Source organism: Petromyzon marinus, chromosome 2 (assembly GCF_048934315.1).
Source record: "Petromyzon marinus isolate PM22_M1 ecotype Great Lakes invasive population chromosome 2, UKy_Petmar_22M1.pri1.0, whole genome shotgun sequence".
Lineage (NCBI taxonomy): Eukaryota > Metazoa > Chordata > Hyperoartia > Petromyzontiformes > Petromyzontidae > Petromyzon > Petromyzon marinus.
The window spans coordinates 10,519,425-10,546,328 of record NC_133668.1 but is presented as its reverse complement, the minus strand read 5'-3'; the positions used below and the strand labels follow the sequence as shown (position 1 = coordinate 10,546,328).

General features: G+C 42.2%; 1 protein-coding gene across 1 annotated transcript; it reads right to left on the bottom strand.

Moving 5' to 3' along the window:
* Positions 1-1,156: 1,156 nt before the first annotated feature.
* Positions 1,157-25,245, bottom strand: LOC116947759 (uncharacterized). The gene is made up of 18 exons (XM_032963873.2): positions 24,995-25,245; positions 22,808-22,917; positions 20,848-20,948; positions 20,467-20,565; positions 19,197-19,247; positions 16,801-16,827; positions 16,621-16,701; positions 16,078-16,140; positions 15,595-15,621; positions 15,383-15,424; positions 14,430-14,465; positions 13,961-14,041; positions 13,403-13,496; positions 9,050-9,195; positions 8,620-8,739; positions 8,273-8,378; positions 8,061-8,163; positions 1,157-2,821 (listed from the first exon to the last, which is right to left on the bottom strand). The coding sequence occupies exons 2-18, from the start codon at positions 22,893-22,895 to the stop codon at positions 2,752-2,754; spliced, it is 1,335 nt and encodes a 444-aa protein (XP_032819764.1). The 5' UTR covers positions 22,896-22,917; positions 24,995-25,245; the 3' UTR covers positions 1,157-2,751.
* Between the last annotated feature and the right edge of the window lie 1,659 nt (positions 25,246-26,904).

Here is a 26,904-nt window from a genome sequence, read left to right as displayed (position 1 = left end):
TATGAGCCAGTGAACTTGTAGGCGGTGAATGTCACACATGATGGATAGAGAGCCAAGGTTAGGGTTTCACAGGAAGGAACCAGCTGGTGCCTTTTCTATGGACACATGACGATTGAACATATCCGTCAGCTCGCACGTATGCGGCCTTTGGCAGGGTGGTGCTTACTCTCTGTTACGTTCAAATGAGTGAATCACCAACAGCCGTAGAGGCAAAAAATCCCTTCTCCCATGAGCATCGCTTCTTGAATTAAATTATGTTAAGGCTATAGTTGCTTTCCTACTTACACCAAACCGAGGGATCAGCAATTTGTCTCTTGTATGTCATTTGCTATGGCTTTCTTGGCCCCGAGAGCTATTCATCATCAGTAATTATATACGTGTATTTTATTTTGTGTAAAGCTAAATTAAACGCTTACATTTTTTTAAAACAAATTTTGTACGTGTATCATCGTTATTGTGCATACAGTATCAGCAGCATTTCTGCATTACTGTACTGCACTTTGAATTCATGATTGTGCATGAACATGTTTTTGTTTTCAAATAGTTTACAATTTTTAAGAAAATATGTTGTGCTTTTACTTTAAAATCCCTAGCAAATTCACGGTGCCATGTTAAAGCTGCAGGATTACAATTAGTTGACTGCGGCCGCCTTGAACGCAATTCCTTCCGATATTAAGAAGCCACTGGAGCTATGCACTTTTAAATCTAAATTGAAAACTAATTTCTTTAAAACTGATTTTGTGTTTAGTTTGTTGTCCATCCCCAGCACCTCCGATTAGCATGGTTGGCTACGTACGATGCAAAACAAGTTCACCATACATAATGACCTACATAAAGAAACATTTTGTTAAGCTGGTGCATGGTGAAAAATGTCCAAGCCTATTCTACTATTAGTAGTTAGAGCACTGCAACAAATCTAATAAACATTTTTTTTTAAACATTGTAAGTGCGTCCATTCAAGAGCAGCAATCATCTAATGGGATCAGCAACAGAAAAAAGGGAAAAGAGCATCATCAATAAGGACCCCACATTAGTCATAGCTTTTATAGGCTTGCCTCAGTGTCCATATTAATATTTCACCTGTCAGCTCTAGGCCCTTCCCACTGATACAGCAGTTTTACCTAGCAATGTAAAAATGCACAGCATAACACAAGTATACACAGCAGTTGTGCAGCAAATGATTTTACTCAGCATGACCAAGGTAATGTATGTATTTTAGACATGATTACATTGGATGGAAACAAAGTTATTAAATGTATACATTTTAAATATATACTTTAAAAATAGAGCAAATGTAATGACACATTTATAAAAGTGGTTCACTTGTGATGCATTACATTATTAAAGTTCATAATGTTTCATATTGCATCATTTTACACAAGCAAAATCAACTTTTCTCTTCACTGGATTTTTTTCTGTGGTGAAATAGCTAAGACATTTATGAGCTCAAAATAATAATCCGATTTTCTAGTTCTAATTTGTGCTCTGAGTGCTTTCAATGCACATGTTGCAATAGCATTTATGTGAAGTACAGATTCAACATTAATTCTTCTGAATGTGTTAAGCTAGATATCACAGTTAGGAGTGCATTTTGGACATAACGGGCACATACATTGCTTTGGAAAAATAATCATCAACATTCATGATCAATCCACTGCTCGATCAAGGGCTCCCCTTATTATTGCCATCCCTCCCAGCCTTGCAATGCCACACTCCATCTCAATCAATCTTGCTTCTGCACGCAAGATTAGCTCACATACAGGGGCAATATTAATTGGGAAACGTGCACAGTATATGTGTACATTTAAAATATATAATTGCACAATGAACAACCAAGAAAATACCGAAACATGAACAAGTATTTTATGGAGCTATTTTTAATTAGAGAAATGAAAAATAGCATTACTGTTCTCATACTGTATAATGAAACGACACATTTTGCCATTGCAATACAGTAAAAACATACAATTAACATTCGTAATTCCATCACGTTCCTACAAGCACTAACACCAATACTCAATAATATTGAGTACAATTAAATACTTGAAAGTGACACACTGCAGATCAATCATGCTGTGTTTACAATGTTAGCTACATCTTCGTTTACTCATTTTTTTTAAATAAATACATATTTCACTTTCAAACGTATCACTTATTAAACATGATTATTCATGTTTTCCGCGTTAGCGTATAATGGACACTGTTGCTGGAGATAATTAAGATAGTATGACTTTATTTTGTCCATCTCGGTTGAATTGTGCCAGGGATTGGTCACAGTTGGACAGAAAATGTACAGGATGCTTAACGAATATAGTGCAATGGATAGTCTGATATGTTGATTAAAGCCAGAGTGTATGGTGGAATTAAGGTTTGTTCTTTGTAAACATGTAAAGTACGTTTCTTTTTTCAAGTCATATTAGTGGAGAATCACTTTACACCTTTTATGAGAAAACTGTTTCACACGATTTCATCCTTGAAAGTCACGAAACGCAGAATAATACAGACATGAATGCACGTTTACAATTTTAGTAAATCGGATTAAGTACTTGTTTTCCGAGTGAATGAGAGCCCGTGTAGCATACGCAGATAAATAAACGGCATTACTCTATTCACCTTCGCAGGAAGTGTAGTACTCCAGACTTGCATTTGACATGCACTTAAAAATGACGAATTACTTATTATAATTTTTTGGCACACAGCACCATGTACTGACACATAGAATAATGACGCTTTTGTTGATTAAAACTGTCGTCACGTGAAGAACCGGCAGTTGGTTGAGTCTATGCGACAGTAAATGGTACATCTTAATTGTCCATAGGATCTGGGGAGAAAAGTGACATGAAATAAAAACAAATAAGAATGGTGTAAACCATGAAGTAATTTTTTTGTATGCAATAACACTACTTGCAGATTACGATTGAAAACTACAACCTTTTTCGACTTGACCGATGATCTAAAGGAGGTGGAATTGCCATCTATGTTCGTAACACTATTGCATGTTCACCAGCTCACTCCTTGTTTAAAAAATGTTGCTTTGAAGGTCTGGCTCTCAGAATAACTCTCCCAAATAATCAACAGATATTGGTAGTGTGCTGCTATAGACCGCCTTGTGGGAAGGATGTTGAAGCTGCATCGGCACTGAGAGAGCTTTTTGGGGGCCTCCCTAAAGGTGAAATAATTTTAGTGGGTGATCTAAATTGGAATTGGCTAAACCCGCCCGCCGTGGCCACACATTTTACAGATGAGTTTAACATGTTTCAATTAATAAATGTCCCCACAAGACCCAACCTAAAAAATCCGGGACAGTCAACTCTGCTTGACTTCCTATTGACAAATGCCCCTCACAATTTCACAGTGACTGGTGTTCTGGGTAATAAGCTTAGTGATCACTCCTTCATTTTTGGTGTGAGATCATCAGCCAGACCCAAAGCCCCCCCTAAAATTGTCGAGAAGCACTCTTTGAGGCACTTCAGCACTCAGGCATTTACAAATGATGTGCTTCACTCGGATATTGATAAGGTCTGTGATATCCCCAACCTGACTATGGCTTGGGAGACTTTCAGGTACATGTTTCTCCAAATTCTTAACAAACATGCTCCGTTGGTTAGATTTAAAAATAAAGGCAACTGCCCACCATGGTATGATCCTTTGATTATAAAGCTCATGAAAACTAGGGACAAGGCTTGGGCATGTGCTCAGAAAAGTAATTTGGTAAATGACTGGCTAGAATACAGGATTTTAAGGAATAGATGCGTAAAAAAAATACGGCATGCAAAAAATGCCTACTTTTCCTCCACTCTCCTGGAATCACATGGAAATGCCAGGATTTTTTGGAAAACAATCAAATCTATCGAAAAGGCATCCAAAACAGAAAATCTGCCCGTTGAGCTTCACCGAAATGGGGAATATTTTTCAGATCCCAAAAAAATAGTTGACAATTTTAACCTTCATTTTTCTGAAGCTGGTAATCTTTTTGATAATGTATTGGGAGTCACCCCTGCTCCTGCAAATTCCTACACCCCTGTCCAAACATTAAACGAATTTAGTTTCCAACCAATCCACGAAAGTAATGTTCTGAAACAACTGTCCTACCTCAAAGGGTCCTCCTCTACCGGAGCAGATAGTTTTCCCGTCTTTGCTCTACTAACTGTTGGTCACCTAATATACAAACCTATAGCCCATATTTTCAACCTGTCCATCAAAGAAGCATCAGTTCCTCTAGAATGGAAACATTCCTATGTCCGTCCACTTCACAAAGGGGGCCCTAAAGATGATCCCAATAACTACCGACCTATCTCAATTTTGTCCCCATTGATTAAAATTTTTGAAAAATTCTTGAACTACCAAATGAGCAGTTTCCTGTCCACCAACAATCTACTACATCTAAAACAATCTGGGTTCCGGAAAAAATACAGCACCACATCTGCTGCATTAGACTCTTTGAATCAAATTTACCATAGCCTTGATAATAAGCAGTACTGTGCCTGTCTTTTTCTTGACCTGTCCAAAGCTTTTGATACAGTAGACCACAACACCCTGCTTAGTAAACTAAGTTGCCTCGGTTTTTCCGAGAACACAGTACAATGGTTAAAAAATTACCTCTTTTCTCGCACCCAAACTGTATTCACAGATGGTTGGAGGTCAAACAGTGTTAAGATAACAAAAGGGGTTCCACAGGGTTCCATCCTCGGCCCCCTCTTGTTCTCTCTTTATGTCAATGACTTGGGCACTGAACTGGATCATTCCAGGGTAAATCTTTTTGCAGATGACACGATACTGATTACTGCTGGCCGGTCTCCGGATGACGTGATTGCTAAGCTCCAGGGTGATTTCAACAAACTACAACATCAGCTAGTTTCTCTTAAACTAGTCCTGAATACCTCCAAAACCAAGGTGCTATGCTTCTCTCCGGGAGTAAAGCAGGAAGTTATTTTTCCCCAATTACATTCCTTGAATAATTATCAAATAGAGCAAGTCAAGATCTATAAGTATCTTGGGGTCATCCTGGATTCAAAACTTAGTTTTGAAGATCACATTGATTATATTGGTATAAAGACAAAAATAAAAATTGGTTTTCTGTATCGACACAAGCACTGCTTCCCCCCAATGTTCCGTTTGGAATTGATAAAAGCTACCATACTGCCTCTACTTGACTACTGTGACATCGTGTATATATCAGCCCCAAGTACTGTACTGAAGAAGCTTGATTCCATCTATCACTCGGCCTTAAGATTTGCATTGAACTGCCCATATAGGACTCACCACTGCGATCTCTACATTGGGTCAAACTTAACATCTCTTAATGTTCGACGGCTTGTGCACCAGTTCTTATTTATTCACGATGTACTTACAAAAAATGCCGCAGACTACCTACTGGATCTCCTCTCTGTTTCAAAGAACAAATTTGACCTCAGGTCTTTGCTCATTTACCAGCTTCACATTCCCTATTGCCGTACAAAAACTGGAGGAAGGGCCTTTGCTATTGATGCCGCCAGGGTCTGGAATGCTATTGCCAATAAACTGCAACTTGAATCACTACCTATGAGATCTTCACTCAAAACTGCTCTAGAGGAGTTGTACAACCCTAGCTGTCACTGCTATTCAGTGGCCTAAAATATGGCTCTAGATTTTGGTGTTATAATTTATTTATGAAGTTTGTTAAAAATTCGGTCACAGTCCCTATGATCACTGTTACATTGCATTCATGGCTTTTATTTTGGTGATTTCGAAAAGTTTTTTTTTTGTTTTGGCCATGTTAATGTTTATTGTAGTACGGAGTTAGACTGATGGCCTTAATCTTAGTTGTCTTGTGGTTGTTGTTATTTGACTTGCATCCCACTGGGATTTTTGCACACAGCGTTGGTGTACGGTGCTATTTCAGGAATATTTTGATATATTTTTTCCTGGATTTTCTGTTTGCACAGTCACTTTAAGATGTTTTCTTGTTCATGTTTTTTGTTTGTTGCGGTTGCACCCGATTCAAGAGCCGAATGGCTCAAGGGGCTATACCAAATAAATGAACTATGAACTATACGATGAAAGCAATATCAATGTACATTTATTTCATCCCATGACATTTCACATCTGGATACAGTGAGGGAAAAAAGTATTTGATCCTCTGCTGATTTTGTACGTTTGCCCACTGACAAATAAATGATCAGTCTATAATTGTAATGGTAGGTTTATTTGAACAGTGATAGATAGAATAACAACAAAATGCAGAAAAAACGCATGTCAAAAATGTTATAAATTGATTTGCATTTTAATGAGGGAAATAAGTATTTGACCCCTCTGCAAAACATGACTTAGTACAGTACTTGGTGGAAAAACCCTTCTGGCAATCACAGAGGTCAGATGTTTCTTGCAGTTGGCCACCAGGTTTGCACACATCTCAGGAGAGATTTTGTCCCACTCTTCTTTGCAGGTCTTCTCCAAGTCATTAAGGTTTTGAGGCTGACGTTTGGCAACTCGAACCTTCAGCTCCCTCCACAGATTTTCTATGGGATTAAGGTCTGGAGACTGGCTAGGCCACCTCAGGACCTTAATGTGCTTCTTGAGCCAATCCTTTGTTGCCTTGGCCGTGTGTTTTGGGTCATTGTCATACTGGAATACCCATCCACGACCCATTTTCAATGCCGTGGCTGAGGGAAGGAGGTTCTCACCCAAGATTTGACGGTACATGACCCCGTCCATCGTCCCTTTGATGCGGTGAAGTTGACCTGTCCCCTTAGCAGAAAAACACCCCCAAAGCATAATGTTTCCACTTCCATGTTTGACGGTGGGGATGGTGTTCTTGGGGTCATAGGCAACATTCCTCCTCCTCCAAACATGGCGAGTTGAGTTGATGCCAAAGAGCTCCATTTTGGTCTCATCTGACCACAACACTTTCACCCAGTTGTCCTCTGAATCATTTAGATGTTCATTGGGAAACTTCAGACGGGCATGTATATGTGCTTTCTTGAGCAGGGGGACCTTACGGGCACTGCAGGATTTCCGTCCTTCATGGCGTAGTGTGTTACCAATTGTTTTCTTGGTGACTATGGTCCCAGCTGCATTGAAATCATAGACAAGATCCTCCCGTGTAGTTCTGGGCTGATTCCTCACCGTTCTCATGATCACTGCAACTCCACGAGGTGAGATCTTGCATGGAGCCCCAGGCCGAGGGAGATTGACAGTTCTTTTGTGTTTCTTCCATTTGCGAATAATCGCACCAACTGTTGTCACCTTCTCACCAAACTGCTTGGCAATGGTCTTCTAACCCATTCCAGCCTTGTGTAGGTCTACAATCTTGTCCCTGACATCCTTGGAGAGCGCTTTGGTCTTGGCCATGGTGGAGAGTTGGGAATCTGATTGATTGCTTCTGTAGACAGGTGTCTTTTATACAGGTAACAAGCTGAGATTAGGAGCACTCCCTTTAAGAGTGTGCTCCTAATCTCAGCTCGTTACCTGTATAAAAGACACCTGGGAGCCAGAAATATTTATGATTGAGAGGGGGTCAAATACTTATTTCCCTCATTAAAATGCAAATCAATTTATAACATTTTTGACAAGCGTTTTTCTGGATTTTTCTGTTGTTATTCTGTCTCTCACTGTTCAAATAAACCTACCATTACAATTATAGGCTGATCATTTCTTTGTCAGTGGGCAAACGTACAAAATCAGCAGGGGATCAAATACTTTTTTTCCCTCACTGTAGGTGGCACTGTAACAGAACACTCAACGCCCATTCAGAAGGTTACAAGTTCAAATCCCGATGAGGGATCAACGACCCATCATCCGTCTGGGGTCAAAAAATGATTACCACTTTGTGGGAAGTTAACAGTGGCTCTCCCATAAAAATACTGGTCCCCTCCAAGGGGATGTGCAATTACTGCCACTTTCAGGGCAACTAATAAAGATGACAGCCACCCCATCTTCATGTCTCATGTTTAGGATTTGACTGTTTAACACATGCATTCCAGAAATAATTAAGCATGTTTGTGCAATATTTTTCATTAATCCAAACAGTACTTCTAAACTTCAAAGAATACCATTCGTTATGCAGGACAGCAAGGCCTTACCCAGGAAGATAAGTCCCGCAGGTGTGGAAGCCAAAGTCCTCTTTGTCACACTCCTCCTCTCCTTCTTGCTGGTGGCCATCGCCACAGAATGACTTCTTGCAGCCTGGCACATTTAAAGAGGTCTTGTGACAGGCTGAAACAACAATTCTGGGCTCGTTCTTGCAAAAAGAGTATGCTTTCCAACAACACATTTTTTCAAGTGGTGGACCCACCTATACAGGTGTCAGAGCTGACATCATTGCCATCATCGCATTCTTCCCCATTTTCTTCCTGCACCGTCCCATCTCCACAGTAGCCCGTGAAATGTGGAGGAGCCAGCTAGTTTTGATGATCAAAAAAATATACTTATTAATATGCTTGTTTAATATGTTGTGCAGTGAGCAAGTATTTCTGGCTGTGATCCAAATATTAACATTTCAAATCGTGATAATTCATGTATAGCTCCCAACCCAATGTAGCAATATATTTAAAACAGACAATTCAGTCTGCTGATGTTAAGAGAGACCTTAAGTGTGTCATGTTCAGTTATGTAACAGTGCGCTGTCAGGCAGAGTCAGACCTGGATAGGCACCCAGCCTGTTGGTTCCTTGAAGAAAAGTGAGCGAATATCCCGACGAAAGACAATTGTACTTGGTACATTAAATCGATCCAGCTCCTCTTGATCTTTTACTACATACACCTACAAAGCACAACGTGTACAGGTTCACAGGAGCAAACCCTCAAAATGTGCACATACAGTGGACCTTTACACTCTTGCATTTAAAATCACCAATGCATGCATTCTTGTGGTAGCTCATGGTAAATGCAATTTGGTGGGGAATTTAAATGTAGTTGTTTTTCATTTATTTTTATTTTATTTTTTACCTACGTGACTTTACCGAAAAAACCAAAGAGTATGAATCTTTGCAGTCACGAAAGCTTCAAATCTGGAATTTAAATAATCTAAAAAAACATGTGAATGAGTGAATTTTACTTCCAGAGTCACTTACAGTTGGTAATGTAGGAAAGGGTTGTACACCTGATTGAACCATTGGATTTTGAGTCTTGGGGTTCAGATGAGGACACAGGCACTTTCCTGGTGGTCCAGGCTGTCCTTGAGGCCCTCGCTCTCCCTTTCTTCCATGCATCTGACCACCTGCAGTCGCACACAAACACCTATAAGAAAAAGGGGGGAAATCTGCACAAGTAACATTTCAGCTATAAATGGTATGCCCTAAAAATGCATGTTTTGAGTTTCTAACCATACAATGATCGAACAAAAACTATTGATTAGTTGTATATAGCGTTGTTTATTTGAGGAACCACATATAAGCTGGAGGGCTGCCAGGCGTTGAGATGGAGACAACAAGTGCTCTTCAGTTCTCTATATATTAATATATTTTCAGCTAAGTAGTGAGAGTTTATAAATTCGGGAGGAAACCGGAACACCTGGAGAATACGCACTCTCGTGAGGGGGCAACACTCTATCCCATACAGAAGGGACATTATATCAGTCCACACTTTTCTGTACTGCATTCTGTTGGCAAGCTAGGACATTTCACCTCGATGCCCATGGGAAGGGAATTTTGCAACATTTTTCAGATTCACCAACTGGCTGGCTATTTATAATGAGTCTTTATTTACTCGACACATGAATTGGCTCCAAAACTTATGTTTATAATGTGCACAGTATTATTTCTGGATATACATTTACCAACTCAATTATTAGAGAGAAAATGTGTACTGATAAAATGCTAGAAGGGAAATAATGAAATAATACAAATAAAACAATACAATTATCACGACGTTTCGATTGCAACACAAGCAATCATCATCAGATGTGAAAACTACAGCAAGAAAATTTGAAAAAAGTGGCGTTTTTTTTCTTAACGTTAGCACCACGGACAGCAACTGGCGGTTGTTCAGACTGACGAGTCCATCTATGCTCGGAACGGAGGAGGGGGGAGATAGAAAGAGAATGGAATGTGGTCTGAAAGTCACCGTAAGTGTGAACACAATCCATTAAGACCCGAAATGATTGATCAAATCCTTCCAATGATTGCTAAGCCAGAATCCATATTCTTGGTTGAAATTGTCTCTGTGTTTGTATATGTGGAGAGCCTCATGAACGAATCTCTCATGGTAGCCAGATGGCTTGCAGAGAACCTCTGTCTTGGAGAAGTCAATGTCATGTGAGCCCACTGAATTATAACAGTGGTCTGCCACGGCTGAGGTGTTGGTCTAACCGTGTATTAGGTCTGCTTTGTGTTCACGGATGAGGTCCGAGACATGTCGTTGGTTTCTCTAATATAACTGCTACCACAGAGGCAACTTAGTTTGTAGACGCCAGGCTACTGTATGTCTGGAATCACATCTTTTACAGACGGGACCAGATCACGGATTTTATGTACTGTGTTGAATCGGACCTGTTTATTCAAGATTTTGGAGATCTTTTATGTGACCTCCGCAATGTAGGGTAAGGTGATGGTTTTTAATGGCTATTCAAGAGGGTCCTTTTTCATGGTTGCAGATTGTGTAGTTGGAGTAACCATTAGCCTTGAGAGCTTGGTGTACGTGCTACGTACGTGCTACGTGACATTGACTTCTCCAAGACAGAGGTTCTCTGCAAGCCTTCTGGCTACCATGATAGATTCGTTCATGAGGCTATCCACATATACAAACACAGACAATTTCAACCGAGAAGATGGATTCTGGCTTAGCAATCATTGGAAGTATTTGATAAACCATTTCTGGTCTTAATTGATTGTGTTCACGCTTACGGTGACTTTCAGACCGCATTCCATTCTTTTTCTATCTCTCCCCTCCTCCGTTCCGAGCATAGATGGACTCGTCCGTCTGAACAACCGCCAGTTGCTGTCCGTGGTGCTAACGTTAAGAAAAAAACGCCACTTTTAAAAATTTTCTTGCTGTGGTTTTCACACCTGATGATGATTGCTTGTGTTGCAATCGAAACGTTGTTTTATTTGTATTATTTTATTATTTCCCTTCTACGTGACTTTACCGAAAGAACCAAGAATATGAATCCCTGCAGTTACAGTGAGGGAAAAAAGTATTTGATCTCCTGCTGATTTTGTACGTTTGCCCACTAACAAAGAAATGATCAGTCTATCATTTTGATGGTAGGTTTATTTGAACAGTGAGAGACAGAATAACAACAACAAAATCCAGAAAAACGCATGTCAAAAATGTTATAAATTGATTTGCATTGTAATGAGGGAAATAAGTATTTGACCCCTCTGCAAAACATGACTTAGTACTTGGTGGCAAAACCCTTGTTGGCAATCACAGAGGTCAGACGTTTCTTGTAGTTGGCCACCAGGTTTGCACACATCTCAGGAGGGATTTTGTCCCACTCCTCTTTGCAGATCTTCTCCAAGTCATTAAAATTTCGAGGCTGACGTTTGGCAACTCGAACCTTCAGCTCCCTCCACAGATTGTCTATGGGATTAAGGTCTGGAGACTGGCTAGGCCACTCCAGGACCTTCATGTGCTTCTTCTTGAGCCACTCCTTTGTTGCCTTGGCCGTGTGTTTTGGGTCATTGTCATCCTGGAATACCCATCCACGACCCATTTTCAATGCCCTGGCTGAGGGAAGGAGGTTCTCACCCAAGATTTGACGATACATGGCCCCGTCCATCGTCCCTTTGATGCGGTGAAGTTGTCCTGTCCCCTTAGCAGAAAAACACCCCCAAAGCATGTTTCCACCTCCATGTTTGACGGTGGGGATGGTGTTCTTGGAGTCATAGGCAGCATTCCTCCTCCTCCAAACACGGCGAGTTGAGTTGATGCCCAAGAGCTCCATTTTGGTCTCATCTGACCACAACACTTTCACCCAGTTGTCCTCTGAATCATTCAGATGTTCATTGGCAAACTTCAGACGGGCAGTATATGTGCTTTCTTGAGCAGGGGGACCTTGCAGGCGCTGCAGGATTTCAGTCCTTCACGGCGTAGTGTGTTACCAATTGTTTTCTTCGTGACTATGGTCCCAGCTGCCTTGAGATCATTGACAAGATCCTCACGTGTAGTTCTGGGCTGATTCCTCACCGTTCTCATGATCATTGCAACTCCACGAGGTGAGATCTTGCATGGAACCCCAGGCCGAGGGAGATTGACAGTTCTTTAGTGTTTATTCCATTTGCGAATAATCGCACCAACTGTTGTCACCTTCTCACCAAGCTGCTTGGCAATGGTCTTGTAGCCCATTCCAGCCTTGTGTAGGTCTACAATCTTGTCCCTGACATCCTTGGAGAGCTCTTTGGTCTTGGCCATGGTGGAGAGTTTGGAATCTGATTGATTGATTGCTTCTGTGGACAGGTGTCTCTTATACAGGTAACAAGGTGAGATTAGGAGCACTCCCTTTAAGAGTGTGCTCCTAATCTCAGATCGTTACCTGTATAAAAGACACCTGGGAGCCAGAAATATTTCTGATTGAGAGGGGGTCAAATACTGATTTCCCTCATTAAAATGCAAATCAATTTATAACATTTTTGACAAGCGTTTTTCTGGATTTTTTTGTTGTTATTCTGTCTCTCACTGCTCAAATAAACCTACCATTAAAATTCTAGACTGATCATTTCTTTGTCAGTGGGCAAACGTACAAAATCAGCAGGGGATCAAATACTTTTTTCCCTCACTGTACGAAAGCTTAAAATCGAAATTTGATAAAATGCTGTTTTAATCATAAAAGTAAACAATACAACAGGAAAATTTGGAAAATATGAAGCTTGCTTTAGTAACTTCCACTATTTGTGCATTACACCATACATTTGATAAAGTTGTATATCTTTAATGAAGAGATATATTTCTATTGACATGCTTTCAACATATAACATGTGGCCAAAATGAAATATTGCCTTTCCATAAGCTAATAAGAGCGTTCAGTAACGCAGCATATCCCGACTGGATGAGTCACAGCTGAGTTGTCTTCGATTATGCATGGCGCTCTTCATCAAAGGGCTTGCCCATTTTCATTTGCTGGTCTGATGCAAACCACCATTCATTCGACTAAGTGCTATTGATATTTTTCCTCGTTTAATCAAATTCTCTCATGGGAGTTCGGTCCGTGAACATGTTTTTCTTCCAGCCACTGTGTTTTAGTCCCCAATTGAAACAAAGCTTTATGCATCTTCAATTGTTCATCAATATTGTCTAAGCTCAACACAAACCGGATCAATTCATATTTACTGCAAATCATAATACTTCACACTGTGAAACCAATCGATATGCAAATTACTCATCAGTTTCAACAATAATTTTAGAAACATGGTAAAGAGCATGCCAAACGGCGGGATTAAGCGTAGCGGCTATAGCACATGTACACATTCACCCATTCACACACATACCATCTGCCTCCATCAAGGGGCCAGAGATGCCGGGAGGGCCTGGGGACCCTTGGTTTCCTGGGGGCCCACGTGGGCCCAAGTCTCCCTTGGAGCCCTGCAGAACAACACAAGGATTAACTCCCTCGCTGGGCGGAGATCACAAAGAGTGGTCCATGAGCACAGACACAATGGACAGATTGACTTCCATCACATAGTAACATTGAAATTCCACCACTGGCGTCTGGTCACTATCAACCCTGCCCAATGCTCATTTGAACAATAATTTAGCCTGCCTTGAGACAAAGTGGTTGTGGAAAAGCATAATTTTTAAATGTAATGTTGCATGCAAAATTTTACATTACATTTTCAAAAACCTTTCTAATGGCATTTTCCAGCCATTAATAATGAGCTGCTAAATGAGTCTAATTAAAATAAAATGAGAAGATTCCTGTTATGTAACAGTTTATATATATGTAGGACACGTTTTGATGAGGCCGAGGGTAGCATTGCACATAATATATTACAGCACCCAGTTTAGAAACTAGGTATATATATACATCCTGTTGCGATAATGCTTACGTGTTTGCCACGCTTCCCAGGTTTGCCCATGGGACCCCTTCGTCCTGGAGGTCCATCATCCCCCTTGGGCCCCCCATCGCCCTGCAACACGTGGACAAACATCAACATGGCCGGGCATGACTGTGGAAACGTTCCAGCCGGGCACGCTGGCCCACATCCATGGCCCAGAACCCTTGAAAAATGCAAAGATTACCACGTGTGAGTCACTTGCCAGTGGGCCTACAAAATAGCCTGTGCAGGGCAGCAGAGCAAGTAGGTTAGTGACTCTGTGTGAACAAATTTACGAGTGTTATCCCCTTGTGTGCATTGATTGTCTTTAGCTATTCCAGTTTACTCCAACACAAAGAAAATTACTCGACTAAAAATAATCCAGAAATAAGTAGAAATGCTCCTGTGTGTTAAGACTCAGACAATAATTTTTCTGAGCAAATATAAAATACATTATTGTTAATGGAATAGAATGCGTTACCTTCGGTCCAATCATCCCATGCACCCCTGTGCTTCCCTGCACGGGAAGACCAAAGAGATATGCTTTTCAAAACTGCATGATAAAATATTTATTCTCTTATATAATCACGATCAGTAATACTATGTCCGCTGTTAGATGGCCTCACAAAATTGTCGCCATCGCTCATGGTCTCGTGATACAACAATCTATCAAACTCCTGCACATCAGCTGAACCATCTCCACCTCTGCAGTGGATATCCTCCTTTAGCTGCGACTCCATCGTCAGTCTCAAGCCAACAGCCTCGACAATGTCTCTAATTTACAGTATCTGATCCATGTTCCCCTTTGTGCCTCTTGCTGCCTCAATCAATCTTCTATTTAAAAGTGGAGAGAAATTTGACTTTAAGAATTGCAGACCCATTAGCCTCCTGTCAAACATATAAATTGTTCACGAAAATCATTGCAAATTTAGACCAAGACTGATGAATATCATGTACCATTATGCCTAGCCATTGTAGAGTATAAAAATACATTTGACTGAGTGGAAATTTACAGTCATCCAAGCCCTCACACACCAAGGTCTCTATAATCTATATATATAAAAGGGAAATTTGTGAATATGTGTGTCTGTTAGAAAAGTTTAGCATACTTCCCAACATGCAACAAACTTGAAATTTGGCATGTGGGCAGCTTCCAGACTGTACACAATGCAAAAAGTATAAAGATAGACTTTTGTATTTTTTTGGGGGGGGGGCGCAATAATGGATATATTTTGCGCGGCAAGTGAGCGGTGACGTCACATCTGTGATGTCACCCGTATGCGGCAGCGTCACGCAGTGTGCCTGCTGACGTCACGCATCCCCCCCCCAACCCTCCGCGTAGGCCGTGTATTAATCCAAGACAAGAATCCAAGTCTCGGGCGAAGCCGGGTAGTAAAGCTAGTACAAAATAAATGTGTTCCAAAAATATATTACCTTTTCTCCCTTAATCCCATGATCCCCTTTTTCCCCAGCACCCTGAGGAATGGAACAAAAATTGACAGACTATTAACAAGACTCTAGAGATTGAAAATTATTTCGAAAACACAATTAAACAACATGAATTCTAACTAAAAAGTTTTACTGAACGTTGTGTTCATTAGCTGTAATAACATTTAAAGTGATGCCAGGGATATGCGTTCCATCACCGTGTCTCCTTTAAGCCCCGGCTCTCCCTGTAATGAAATAATATATCATGATTACTGTCAGTATTTCTTATAATGTAATAAAACCTTAATTTCTGATATCATTACAGAGGGGTTCCCACAGGGCATGGGTTTGAGGATTCAGACTCTTAGAAGGATGTCCGAGCCACATTCTAATCACACTGCACATGTTCACAGTGTGTACGTTTCCCTCACTTAATGCGGTAGTAGATGCCTGCTGTGTATACCACGGATGCAGTACACAAACAATGTTGTCCCACGTCCAGCCGCATATTAGTGAATTCTAACCGCATATAGAGAATTTTGGGTAGAAATGGGTTAGCCACATATACGCGAAATCGCACTGACCGAACCCGTATAAAGCGAGGGGAAAGAGCTTAATTATTTTATTCATGCAGAATTTACATTCGGGCTTTTTCAAAAGCCAGACATCAAGCAGTGAATAAAGCTGAGCTGCTATCTAACCTTTAGACCCTGAGGACCCCGAGCGCCTGGCATCCCCAACAGCCCAGCATCGCCCTTGTTACCCTGTAATTGGTGAAATCACATCACATTTATTCAGCCTTTATTAATTCAATAACAATTATCCTCCAACCTGTTCAGAGACAACTCCCAGTTGAGCTTAAACAATGAACTGGAAATCAATCTTACTCTCTTGAAATCTATTACATTTTCAAGCGGTGGTGATTCTTTCTATCCAAACATTTCTCAGCAATAGAGTGAATGGCTTGGAATCGAAAGGTTGCAAGTTCATATCCGATTTGGGGGTTGAGTCGGCCCATCATCCCTCCAAATCAATAGAATGAGTACCACTGTGTTAGAAAAGTCAACAGTCGTTGTTCTATAGATAGACTCGCCCCCACCATAGAAAGTGGAATTTCCACCACTGGCTCTGGGATGTAAACAGGAGATGAGCATTGCCTCAATGCTCATTTGAGCAAGAAATCACTCTTTTGAGCGATACTTTTGCCCAGCTGTGAAAGAGAACATTGGGTTATACATTCTAACCTCAGGTCCTCTTGGTCCTGGTGGGCCCGTTTCTCCCGGAGAGCCCTGTAAACCTTGCAATCCATCTACACCTGGCAGCCCCTTTCAATGCACACACGACACCAGTTGTTAGATCCAACAGCAATGGGAAAATACACACGGAAAATTTTGAACATGAAAATGTAAAGGCGTCTGTCCTACCTGCCGTCCTCGTTTGCCTGGCTGACCCTGACAAAAGACAACACCCAAGTGATCAATGTAAAAAAATACCAATAAAATACCTTACACATATTTCCCATTGTCTGTTGCCATATAAAACAGGGGAGCATTCATACGACTATCTGTCTGCTCTCATCTCCTTTCTCTAATACAGATAGTCCCCGAGTTACGATGGTCCGACTTACGATATTTCTATCTTACGATTGTGATACGATAAAATTGTAAGATATTTTAAATTTCGCGCGGCAGGCAAACGCAGCAGCGTACGAGGTACGATACTGTATGTTGGGATGCTGCCGGGATGTACGCATCTCCTGCCTTTCTATTAAATTGCAGTTCATATAGTAGGCTAAGAATATACCTTGTTTTTTTACTTTACATTTTACTGTGCAATACAGTATTGTAACTAATACATACATACAGGATAGTTTATACAGTACGGTACTGTAAATTGCTCTGTTTTGCTCAATTATCACCATTCTTTAAGACTCCTGGGTAGGCTAGGCCATCTTCGACTTACGATATTTTTTACTTATGATGGGGGTCGTCGTAATGCATCTCCATCGTAAGTAGAGGACTACCTGTATATGTTCCAATATAAAAATGATTTGAAGCTTTCGTGACTGCAGGAATCCATACTCTTTGGTTCTTTCGGTAAAGTCACGTAGGTAGAAATAAAATAAAATAAATCACGACGTTTCAATCGCAACACAAGCGACCGTCATCAGGCGGAACCGATACAGCAGGACAATCAGCAGTTGACAATCAGCAGTTGACAATCAGCAGTTGACAATCAGCAGTTGTCCTGCTGTATCGGTTCCGCCTGATGACGGTCGCTTGTTTTGCGATTGAAACGCCGTGATTTATTTTATTTTATTTCTACCTACAGTGATAAAAAAGTATTTGATCCCCTGCTGATTTTGTACGTTTGCCCACTGACAAAGAAATGATCAGTCTATAATTTTAATGGTAGGTTTATTTGAACAGTGAGAGACAGAATAACAACAAAAAAATCCAGAAAAAACGCATGTCAAAAATGTTATAAATTGATTTGCATTTTAATGAGGGAAATAAGTATTTGACCCCCTCTCAATCAGAAAGATTTCTGGCTCCCAGATGTCTTTTATACAGGTAACGAGCTGAGATTAGGAGCGCACTCTTAAAGGGAGTGCTCCTAATCTCAGCTTGTTACCTGTATAAAAGACACCTGTCCACAGAAGCAATCGATCAATCAGATTCCAAACTCCACCATGGCCAAGAACAAAGAGCTCTCCAAGGATGTCAGGGACAAGATTGTAGACCTACACGAGGCTGGAATGGGCTACAAGACCATTGCCAAGCAGCTTGGTGAGAAGATGACAACAGTTGGTTTGATTATTCGCAAATGGAAGAAACACAAAAGAACTGTCAATCTCCCTCGGTCTGGGGCTCCATGCAAGATCTCACCTCGTGGAGTTGCAATGGTCATGAGAACGGTGAGGAATCAGCCCAGAACTACACGGGAGGATCTTGTCAATGATCTAAAGGCAGCTGGGACCATAGTCACCAAGAAAACAATTGGTAACACACTACGCCATGAAGGACTGAAATCCTGCAGCGCCCGCAAGGTCCCCCTGCTCAAGAAAGCACATATACATGCCCGTCTGAAGTTTGCCAATGAACATCTGAATGATTCAGAGGACAACTGGGTGAAAGTGTTGTGGTCAGATGAGACCAAAATGGAGCTCTTTGGCATCAACTCAACTCGCCGTGTTTGGAGGAGGAGGAATGCTGCCTATGACCCCAAGAACACCATCCCCACCGTCAAACATGGAGGTGGAAACATTATGCTTTGTGGGTGTTTTTCTGCTAAGGGGACAGGACAACTTCACCGTGTTATAAATCAATTTATAACATTTTTGACATGCGTTTTTCTGGATGTTTGTGTTATTCTGTCTCTCACTGTTAAAATAAACCTATCATTAAAATTATAGATTTATCATTTCTTTGTCAGTGGGCAAACGTACAAAATCAGCAGGGGATCAAATACTTTTTTCCCTCACTGTACGTGACTTTACCGAAACAACCAAAGAGTAATATAAAAATGTTTTCTTTGTTTAAGTGATAAAATAATGATGTTAAGTATACACATCAGGTATGTTTTTTCAGTCATAAATAACTATTTCCTCTTGTCAACTTACCTCAGCACTTTATTAAAGTGTATTCTAGCTCAGGTAAAAACATAGTTTAGAATGTTTTACCTCCGTAACCACACTTTGCACTTTCGCCTCTCACTTTAGCTGAAAATTCTGGATTCTAGAGCAGCGGAACAGAATTCGAAAACCTACAGACTCAAATGCCCCGGGTTTGAATGAGTACAGTACTCAAGAGTTAATTACCTTGTCTCCCTTTGATCCAACAGAGCCTGTAGTCCCCAACCCTGGTGGGCCCTACAAAATCAAAATACAATATCGTAAACCAACAAAGATGTATATAACTTCCACATGCTTTGCCAGTTATAGGGGTCATTTGTATGTGTGTATGTAAGTTGAACTACCTTCACACTGTACTTATTCAACAGCACTAATTGGAGGTATGGAGGAAGGACAACAAACTAAACACAAAAAGCAGTTCTGAAGAGATTAGTTTTCAATCTATATTTAAAAGTGCATAGCTCCAGTCGCTTCCTAATAGAAGGAAGAGCATTGCAGATGGCTTCAAAAGCGCATCTGAAAGTGCGTGATGCAGTGACCGTCTTTGTTTGATGGCTCGCCAAAAGCCTCTGCAAGGATGACCAGAGTTTGCATGATGGTTTATGTTCCTTGACGAGATCACCAATGTATTGTGGTTCATTTGTGGAAAGCACTTTGTGTGTAATGAGTGCGACCTTATAATGTATTCGTTCGGCAACCGAAAGTCAATGCAGCTTTGCGAGCACCATATTTGACCACACTGGTCAATGTGGGTTGATGAAAAGAGGCCCCAGGACTGGGTCAGATTATTATTGATGTTAGCCGTGGGCAGAAAACAAACTTAAACCCTCTAGATTCATAGGACAGTGCGCTGACAACTGCGCCACTACACCGCCCCCATTATATCTCTAAATGCATTTTATATCATGAGTAACATGTGAACACTTGAGTGTTATTGGATAAAGTGCATTTGGAATTTGTGTAAAAACAACTAAATATACTTTATTCATGCTGTAACACCTCACTGGGTGTACATCTCTTTTTAGGAGGACCCTGTTTGGGATATTTGGCCACTTCCTTTGAGCTATTTTTGTGTGCAGGAAAGAATGTTGTGCCCAGAGAAAACCCACACATGGAAGGGAAGAAGACTCAGACGCCGCACATGGGTGACCGATATGCGGTACCTTCAGACTCAACCTGCGGTCACGTTTATAAATCCATACTGTATTGCAGCCTCTTGCATTGCGTTACTGCTGCATAGATTGCAAAATAATCACCACGTGGTTCTTCTAGGTGGATGTCTCATGTGCACAGTCTCAGTGTTTTAGTTCAGTTTGTTTCATTAAACAGGTGAGAACTAAGAGACAAAGGATAGTCTATTTTGCAGGTGTGCTTCACCAAGTTTCCGGATTGCAGGAGTGTGAACCCCCACACGCTATCAAGTTATCATTGTGTATGTGTGTTGTAACAGCCGCACCTGTGGGCCTGGGGGACCGGGTGGACCAGGAGGACCTGGAGCACAGCTACAGGATGTATCATTGGATCCTCCAGGCACTGGCTTCTTGCTGCTCTCCTCCTGGGCGGTTGCGCGGGCACGTGTGAGAGAGCGTGTGCATGGAGGTGTAAGTTTACACGTGTACATCATAGCCCCGTTGCACTCTTTGGGATTCAGCCAAACTATCTACAGTGTAATGTACTTGAAGCCTGGCCAATGGATTCCACTGGGTCACTGAAATGTGGGTGGTTAAAAAATAGGCAAAGGTTGCCAAATGGTAGGTTGCTAGCAAATGTAAAGTTGAGCTAGGTGTGTGAATACAGGAATTAGTGACTTCCTGATGTGGATAAAGGCATTCCTCACCTGGGCAGTGTGCCTGCGCATGAAGGTGGGCGGCTTGACAGGTGGAGGTGGCGGCGGGAGCCACGGCAAGCAGCACGCCTCCCCAATAATGGAAATTTTCTCTATTGTACGCGTACACAATGGGCACAGGGACAACAGGGAGTGACAGATGCATAGGTACGCAGTGCACACTTACATAAATGTACAGCCCTTTGTTTATACTGGTCGGAACCTCCTGGTTACACCAGCCTACAGGGGATTATTGTGTTCGTCCGTCGTGCATCCAAAAATGGGAGGGGTGGGGCTGGGTGGAGAGGGGAGGGTGGGGAGGGGCTGGGTGGGGAGGGGAGGGGCTGGGTGGGGAGGGGCTGGGTGGGGAGGGGCTGGGTGGTGAGGGTGGGGAGGGGCTGGTCACCCCGTGGTGCCCTTATAAAACTCAACGTTTAACCTACTCACACCGGCTTGTGCCCGCCCTCACAGTCAGGCATATTTGCGGAATACACCACGTGGTGCCGCCGTTGACCCTGGCCATTGACCGAGCAACGTTCCTACCAGCTCCCTCCGCAGGAATGTGTTCCATCGCTGGATGAGGGCATCCATGCTTGACCACGCTGGTCAATGCGGGTTCTTGAAGGCAGGGAGCACAGATGTCTGATCACTGAAGTACAGATCAACAATAGGTGTGTTTTCTTTGCACTACCTTCGGCTGCTCACCACATATCCCTGCAGACTATAACACCAGTTATGCTAGGTGGTCGCCCATACAACAAGCACTGTGCAAGCTCAACTTTGCTAGCTTCTGGCGATATGACGAAATTAGGTGCATTCCGTGTCATGTAGGTATGCAGTATGCACTATTAATAAACGTGGCTGTGTCTAGCTATCGGGACAGCGAAGTTATGGCATGAGTTGCTCTTGGCACACGGGGGCTAAGCCTCAGAGATGACAATGGTGGTGTGCATGCTTGTGTGCATTTGCGAGCAGTGGCACAAGCGTCGTGGTGATGTCGCCGCCGGTTGTTGCTGCTGCAGTGGGAGCGGTGGCACCGCCTCGAACCTGGCCACCTGGGTTCGATTCCCAATCACGACCAACACCGGTTACAATTATCTAAACCGGTCCTGGGCCTCCCCTAGGTCGACTCAGCCTCAAATGAGTGCCCATTACGGTGTGCAAATATCGGTATTTGGGCTACAAAGGCGGTCGGGCGTTGTGTTGGCCACCCACCCCCTCGCGTACCGTGCCGGACTTCATAGGTGCTCGCTAACAGCACTTGCCCCAACATTCTGTTGAGGCTATACGGGGGGGGGGGGGTCTTTGTTTTGTCTTCGTTGCATTTGTTTCTGCGTGTTCGAACCGAGCCTGCAGTACACGAGGATAAATATCATTCCTATTTGGCAGGCAGAATATACAAGCTCACTCGTTATTTACACAGGCATAGTATTTTAAAATGTCCAGGATTGTGTTTTGATAACAAAGGATGGCACATTACATGTACTGTACATGATGTGCAATTCATGTGCAATTAGTATCAGGACTGTGAGTACACTATCATTGTAATTAAACACCTTTCTTACAAATACTGTATATATTTCAGGATAAAAAGGTAAACAATTTTCACCTACGTGACTTTACCCAATAGAACCAAAGAGTATGTATAATCTATCTACCATAAAATAAATTTGAATGCATAAGGTTCAGAATATAGCCTTTCATAATACAGCAGCTCTTCCCTCGCTGTTGGATTATTGATTTGCATTATAAATGCAGATAAGATGATGAGATGAGTCACCAAACATAATTTATTACTCAGATTCATGCCTCGTAAGCCTAGCAAGATGGGCACATTTGTAAAATATGCAGAGGCAAACTGCGCTGGTAAACAATAGTCTGCAACCTCGTGCGTGCAGTGATACATAAGTAGTCGGCAAATGTACGTATTCATTGACAAGCAGTCAATATATTTGTTTTTTATTTCACTTACCTTGTGAGGAGTCGTGCTGCTCGGAGTGACAGAGGCACACCACGAGGCTTGACAACTGGAGGGTGAGGCGAAGCAGGGGTCGCACCATGGTGCACGGCTGAAATGCTCTCCTGCGAATAATTGTTACAACACGCGCTGTTTTGCATGTAGGGCTGAACGATTAATCGATTTCGAATCGAAATCGCAATTTGAAACAATGCGATTAGCAAATCGCAAAGGCTGCGATTTTTTTTTTACGATTTTAAAAGTCCCTATTACTTTCTTATTGGAATTGTGTGTGTTTTTTAATTATTATAACTTTATTTATTTAACGTAACGATTGTTCTATGTTCGAGTGTTCTATTTCAGTTAAAACATTTTAATAAATACATGTTGGAAGCAATTCATATCTTCTAAGTTCTCATCCTTGCATTAGAGTATATAGATATGTTCATATTTTGATGGTAGCATGTGTTAATGCTCCGTCACGTGTTTTAAATCTGTTACGCAGTGAATATTGAACTGAAGCTTGACATAACAAAAATAATCGCAACTCAAATCTCAATATCTGTCAGAAAATTTGCAATTAGATATTTTCCCCAAATCGTTCAGCCCTATTTGCAAGTACAAACAGGAACACTGTCAATCGGTGTCATCATCATTAGCTGTGGTCAATCCACTGCTGGATGAAGGCCTCCCCGCTACATCTATGGTGACCCTGCGATGTAATAATTCACCGAGTGTCACGCCGAAAATAAATGTGTTTTTTTGTTAAATGTGTGGTTTTGTTTTTATAATTCTGGCTAGTTTCTATAAGAACATCGCGTTTTATCGTCTTTGTTAGCTTTTGTTTAATCTAAAATGCAATACAATTAGCAGTGATCGAAACGTCGTAGTTTGGTGTTATTTTCTTTCAACCTATCTACGTGACTTTACCGAAAGACCCAAAGAATAATAATAATGTACTTAAACTAAATGTGCTTGAATTTTTTTTTTAACATTGCATATGTAAGTGTTTGCACAATTATACTTCAAAGTGACGAGGAATTTTCATCATAAATATGATAATAGTGATTTTGCAGGCCACTTATACATTTTACGTTGCTGTATAAATGCCCGTCATCCCACACAATGTTCCGTTAACCTCAATGAAAGAGCAATTCTCCAAAATCAGTGGTGGCAGGTGTAGCCGATGCCTGGTCAACATAAATACACAGTCTTAGCCTGACTCACTGCGGTGCACCGAGGTCGATAAATGTAATTCAACTCACTAGTCTCTAACATACGAGTCTAGAGCCGGAAGCATGTGTGGCCCGGTGTAAAGATAGTCCTGCTGTCCATGCCGGTAATAAACACTTGTAACATTATACAACCCCAGTACAGCCACAGTTGGGAGAAAGCAGTAAACCATTTGTCTGGAGGGATTTAACGAAGGTTTGAGAATGGCTGCATGTTTGGTTAGCTGCATGGACAGCAAGTTACTGTGATTTCAAACATGTATACAGCATGCCTCCACATGTGAAATTATAACTCCAGCCACAACCACTGCTTTGGGATAGGACGTGACACAGAGGGTTGGGGCAACATGACTGTGGGTCAAAAGTCGACTCTATATTCGTGATGAGTGGGATTACACAAGTTCTACCTAAATTGTGGTGACCGTGATATGTAAAGTCAATGCTAACTTTTCTATGAAATGGATTTGTTTCAAGGACGTTCAAATTGCAACGTTAACATGTGCTCCGCAATTTATAGGAAATTTGCAAATTGCTTATAATTATGTAGAAAGACGTTGACTAAAATGCGTCTATTGCCCACACATGGAGCATGGATTTGCACATATGGTACAATGCATCAGAGTAGTTTGGTATACTTTCCATATGATGAATAAAAAATATATTGATAAGCAGCCTACTTTTAAAAGCATGGTTACATTTATTTTGTCCTAATAATAAACTAAACCACATGCTCCCATGAGGTTATGGTACACTATGTTAAATTTAACATCTTAGAGATACATTCATGTATGCTTATGAAACACTGCACACTGTAGCACGACTCATAAATTGGTCGATATTATTGCAACAGATTTTAACAATAACATTGCCTCTCATTGACACATAGTAAAAGACACGAATAAAATCGCTGTCTATATTACAGATCTCTTTAAATTGAACAGACAACATACTGTAAGTACAATATCCTTACCAAAAGATTGATGACTTTGTCAGTCTTCCCAGATTTTCTGGAAAAGTTCACCAAGTGGCGTTTTTTCGTGCACATTCAGCAGTTTGCCTGCCTTCTTCTGATAGACGGGTAGCCCCTGTGTGCTGCGCCTTACAATCACTGAAGCCACGGCTAAGCGTGGGCTGATAACGCGACCGTGCAGTCACCCTGCCACCCTCTACCCCACCCCACCCCGGATCACTCCAACACTGAGCAGGTGGACAGTGGCGACAGTGGCTGGAGCGTGGGGGGCCAACCCACCCCACGCACTTCCACCCCCCCCCCCTCCACGGCAGGAGCCACTCCGCTCTCCGGACGATAGAGGCACTACTGCAACGTCACCAGCATATCGCTGATGATACAACATGCACGCTGCATGCAGGCTACTCTCACCAAGTGCTGGCACTTGGCAGGGCACACACAGAGGCACTCAAAATTTACGAGCAGCCAACCCATTAAGATTTCTAAATTTCCAGCACGGGTAATACCGTTGAGATTTCTGAATACCGTACTGGCACCAGCAATAACATTTTCATATCTGAATTACAGGCAGTGGCAATAACATTGGCATGTTTGAATACTGGCATGAGCAATACCATTTGCATGACTGAATACTGGCATTAGTAATACGGCCAATACCATTGATATTTCTGAAAACTCGGCACGAGTGTAGAGGAGTGAAATACACGGTGCGCACAGTTAACCGAGGGCAACCAAGGGCAAACCGGTGCGCGTGTGCAACATGGGGTTTGCACCGACAAACCGCCAGCTGCTAAGGGGCGAAGCAGGTGCAAATGGGGTCGACCGGTTGTGCACGTTGAGACCGGAGGTGTTGCCAGGGAGGCGGGAGATAAGGCTTGATTAATGGGCCAACAGGCACCGGCCTGGCGAGAGCTTAAAGAGACGCACGAGAGGTCTCGGACAATTAGCAGAGGGATATAAGGGTGTGTGCGTGAGCGGAGGGGGAGTTGTTGCCGGGGACGAAGAGTGAAGATATCTCGCCGCTGCCACTCCAGCCGTCAACGGGACCTCAACCCTCACGCCGTCGCCGGGCGGGTGTTGGCTGATCCCCCCGCCCGGGCCAGACGGGTGAGTGGGTCTGAGGGAGCGTAGGCAAGGGCAACGGTGGAGATGTAGAGTTGCTGTGTGCGGAGACGCTGTGTGCGGAGATGCTGTGTGCGGAGTCGCTGTGTGCGAGGATGCTGTGTGCGGAGTTGCTGAGAGCAGAGCTGCTGAGTGCAGGATAAGTGAGGTGAAAGGTAGATAGGAGTGACCATATAGATAGTTATAGGAGTGCCTACAACTGGTGCAAGAATTGGTGAATAAAGTGTAAGCAGGTGACTTGTTACGACGTGTCGGTGTGAGTAATTTTTGAAGACACTACACGAGCAATAAGAGTGATATTTTAATTTTAAAATTTCACAATTTTTTCATGATATGTCATTCAGGGCTCTCAGAACAGCAGGAAGCGGCCTATGGATGTGCATTTCACATAGCTACTGTGGTGCCACGGCCTCGAAGCCACTCTGCAAGTGCCACAACCCCCCCTCTTTCCCCCACACTGAATACACACACGCAGCGCACACACGTAGTGTCCTGACATGGGATTGCTTGGCACAACAGGTTTTAATCTGAAGGGTCCCTATGAGGAAAGTCCCATGGTTTCCTGGTGCCAGGGGATTGGCCGACCCTTGCAGGACAATTTACATCGCGGTGCCCTTGAGTTGGCTTAATAGAGTATGAGCACAAAAAGGTTACTGGTCCAGCCGCGAAGTCATTAACAACATCGAGAGAAGCTAGGGCGGAAAAAGCGAGAAAGGCAGACGGTGAGGTTAGGGGAGCTTCGTCGTGTGTTAATCCAGATTATCGAGGGTGAGTAATGCATTCTTGAA

What these genes read in the sequence shown, in the direction of transcription:
- LOC116947759 (XM_032963873.2), bottom strand. Translation starts at nt 22,895, where the DNA reads ATGGTGCGACCCCTGCTTCGCCTCACCCTCCAGTTGTCAAGCCTCGTG. An exon ending in CCGGTCCCCCAGGCCCACAG is followed by an intron (nt 19,248 to 20,466) that starts GTGCGGCTGTTA and finishes TTGATTTTGTAG; the next exon opens with GGCCCACCAGGGTTGGGGAC. An exon ending in CAGGCTGGGTGCCTATCCAG is followed by an intron (nt 8,379 to 8,619) that starts GTCTGACTCTGC and finishes CATCAAAACTAG; the next exon opens with CTGGCTCCTCCACATTTCAC.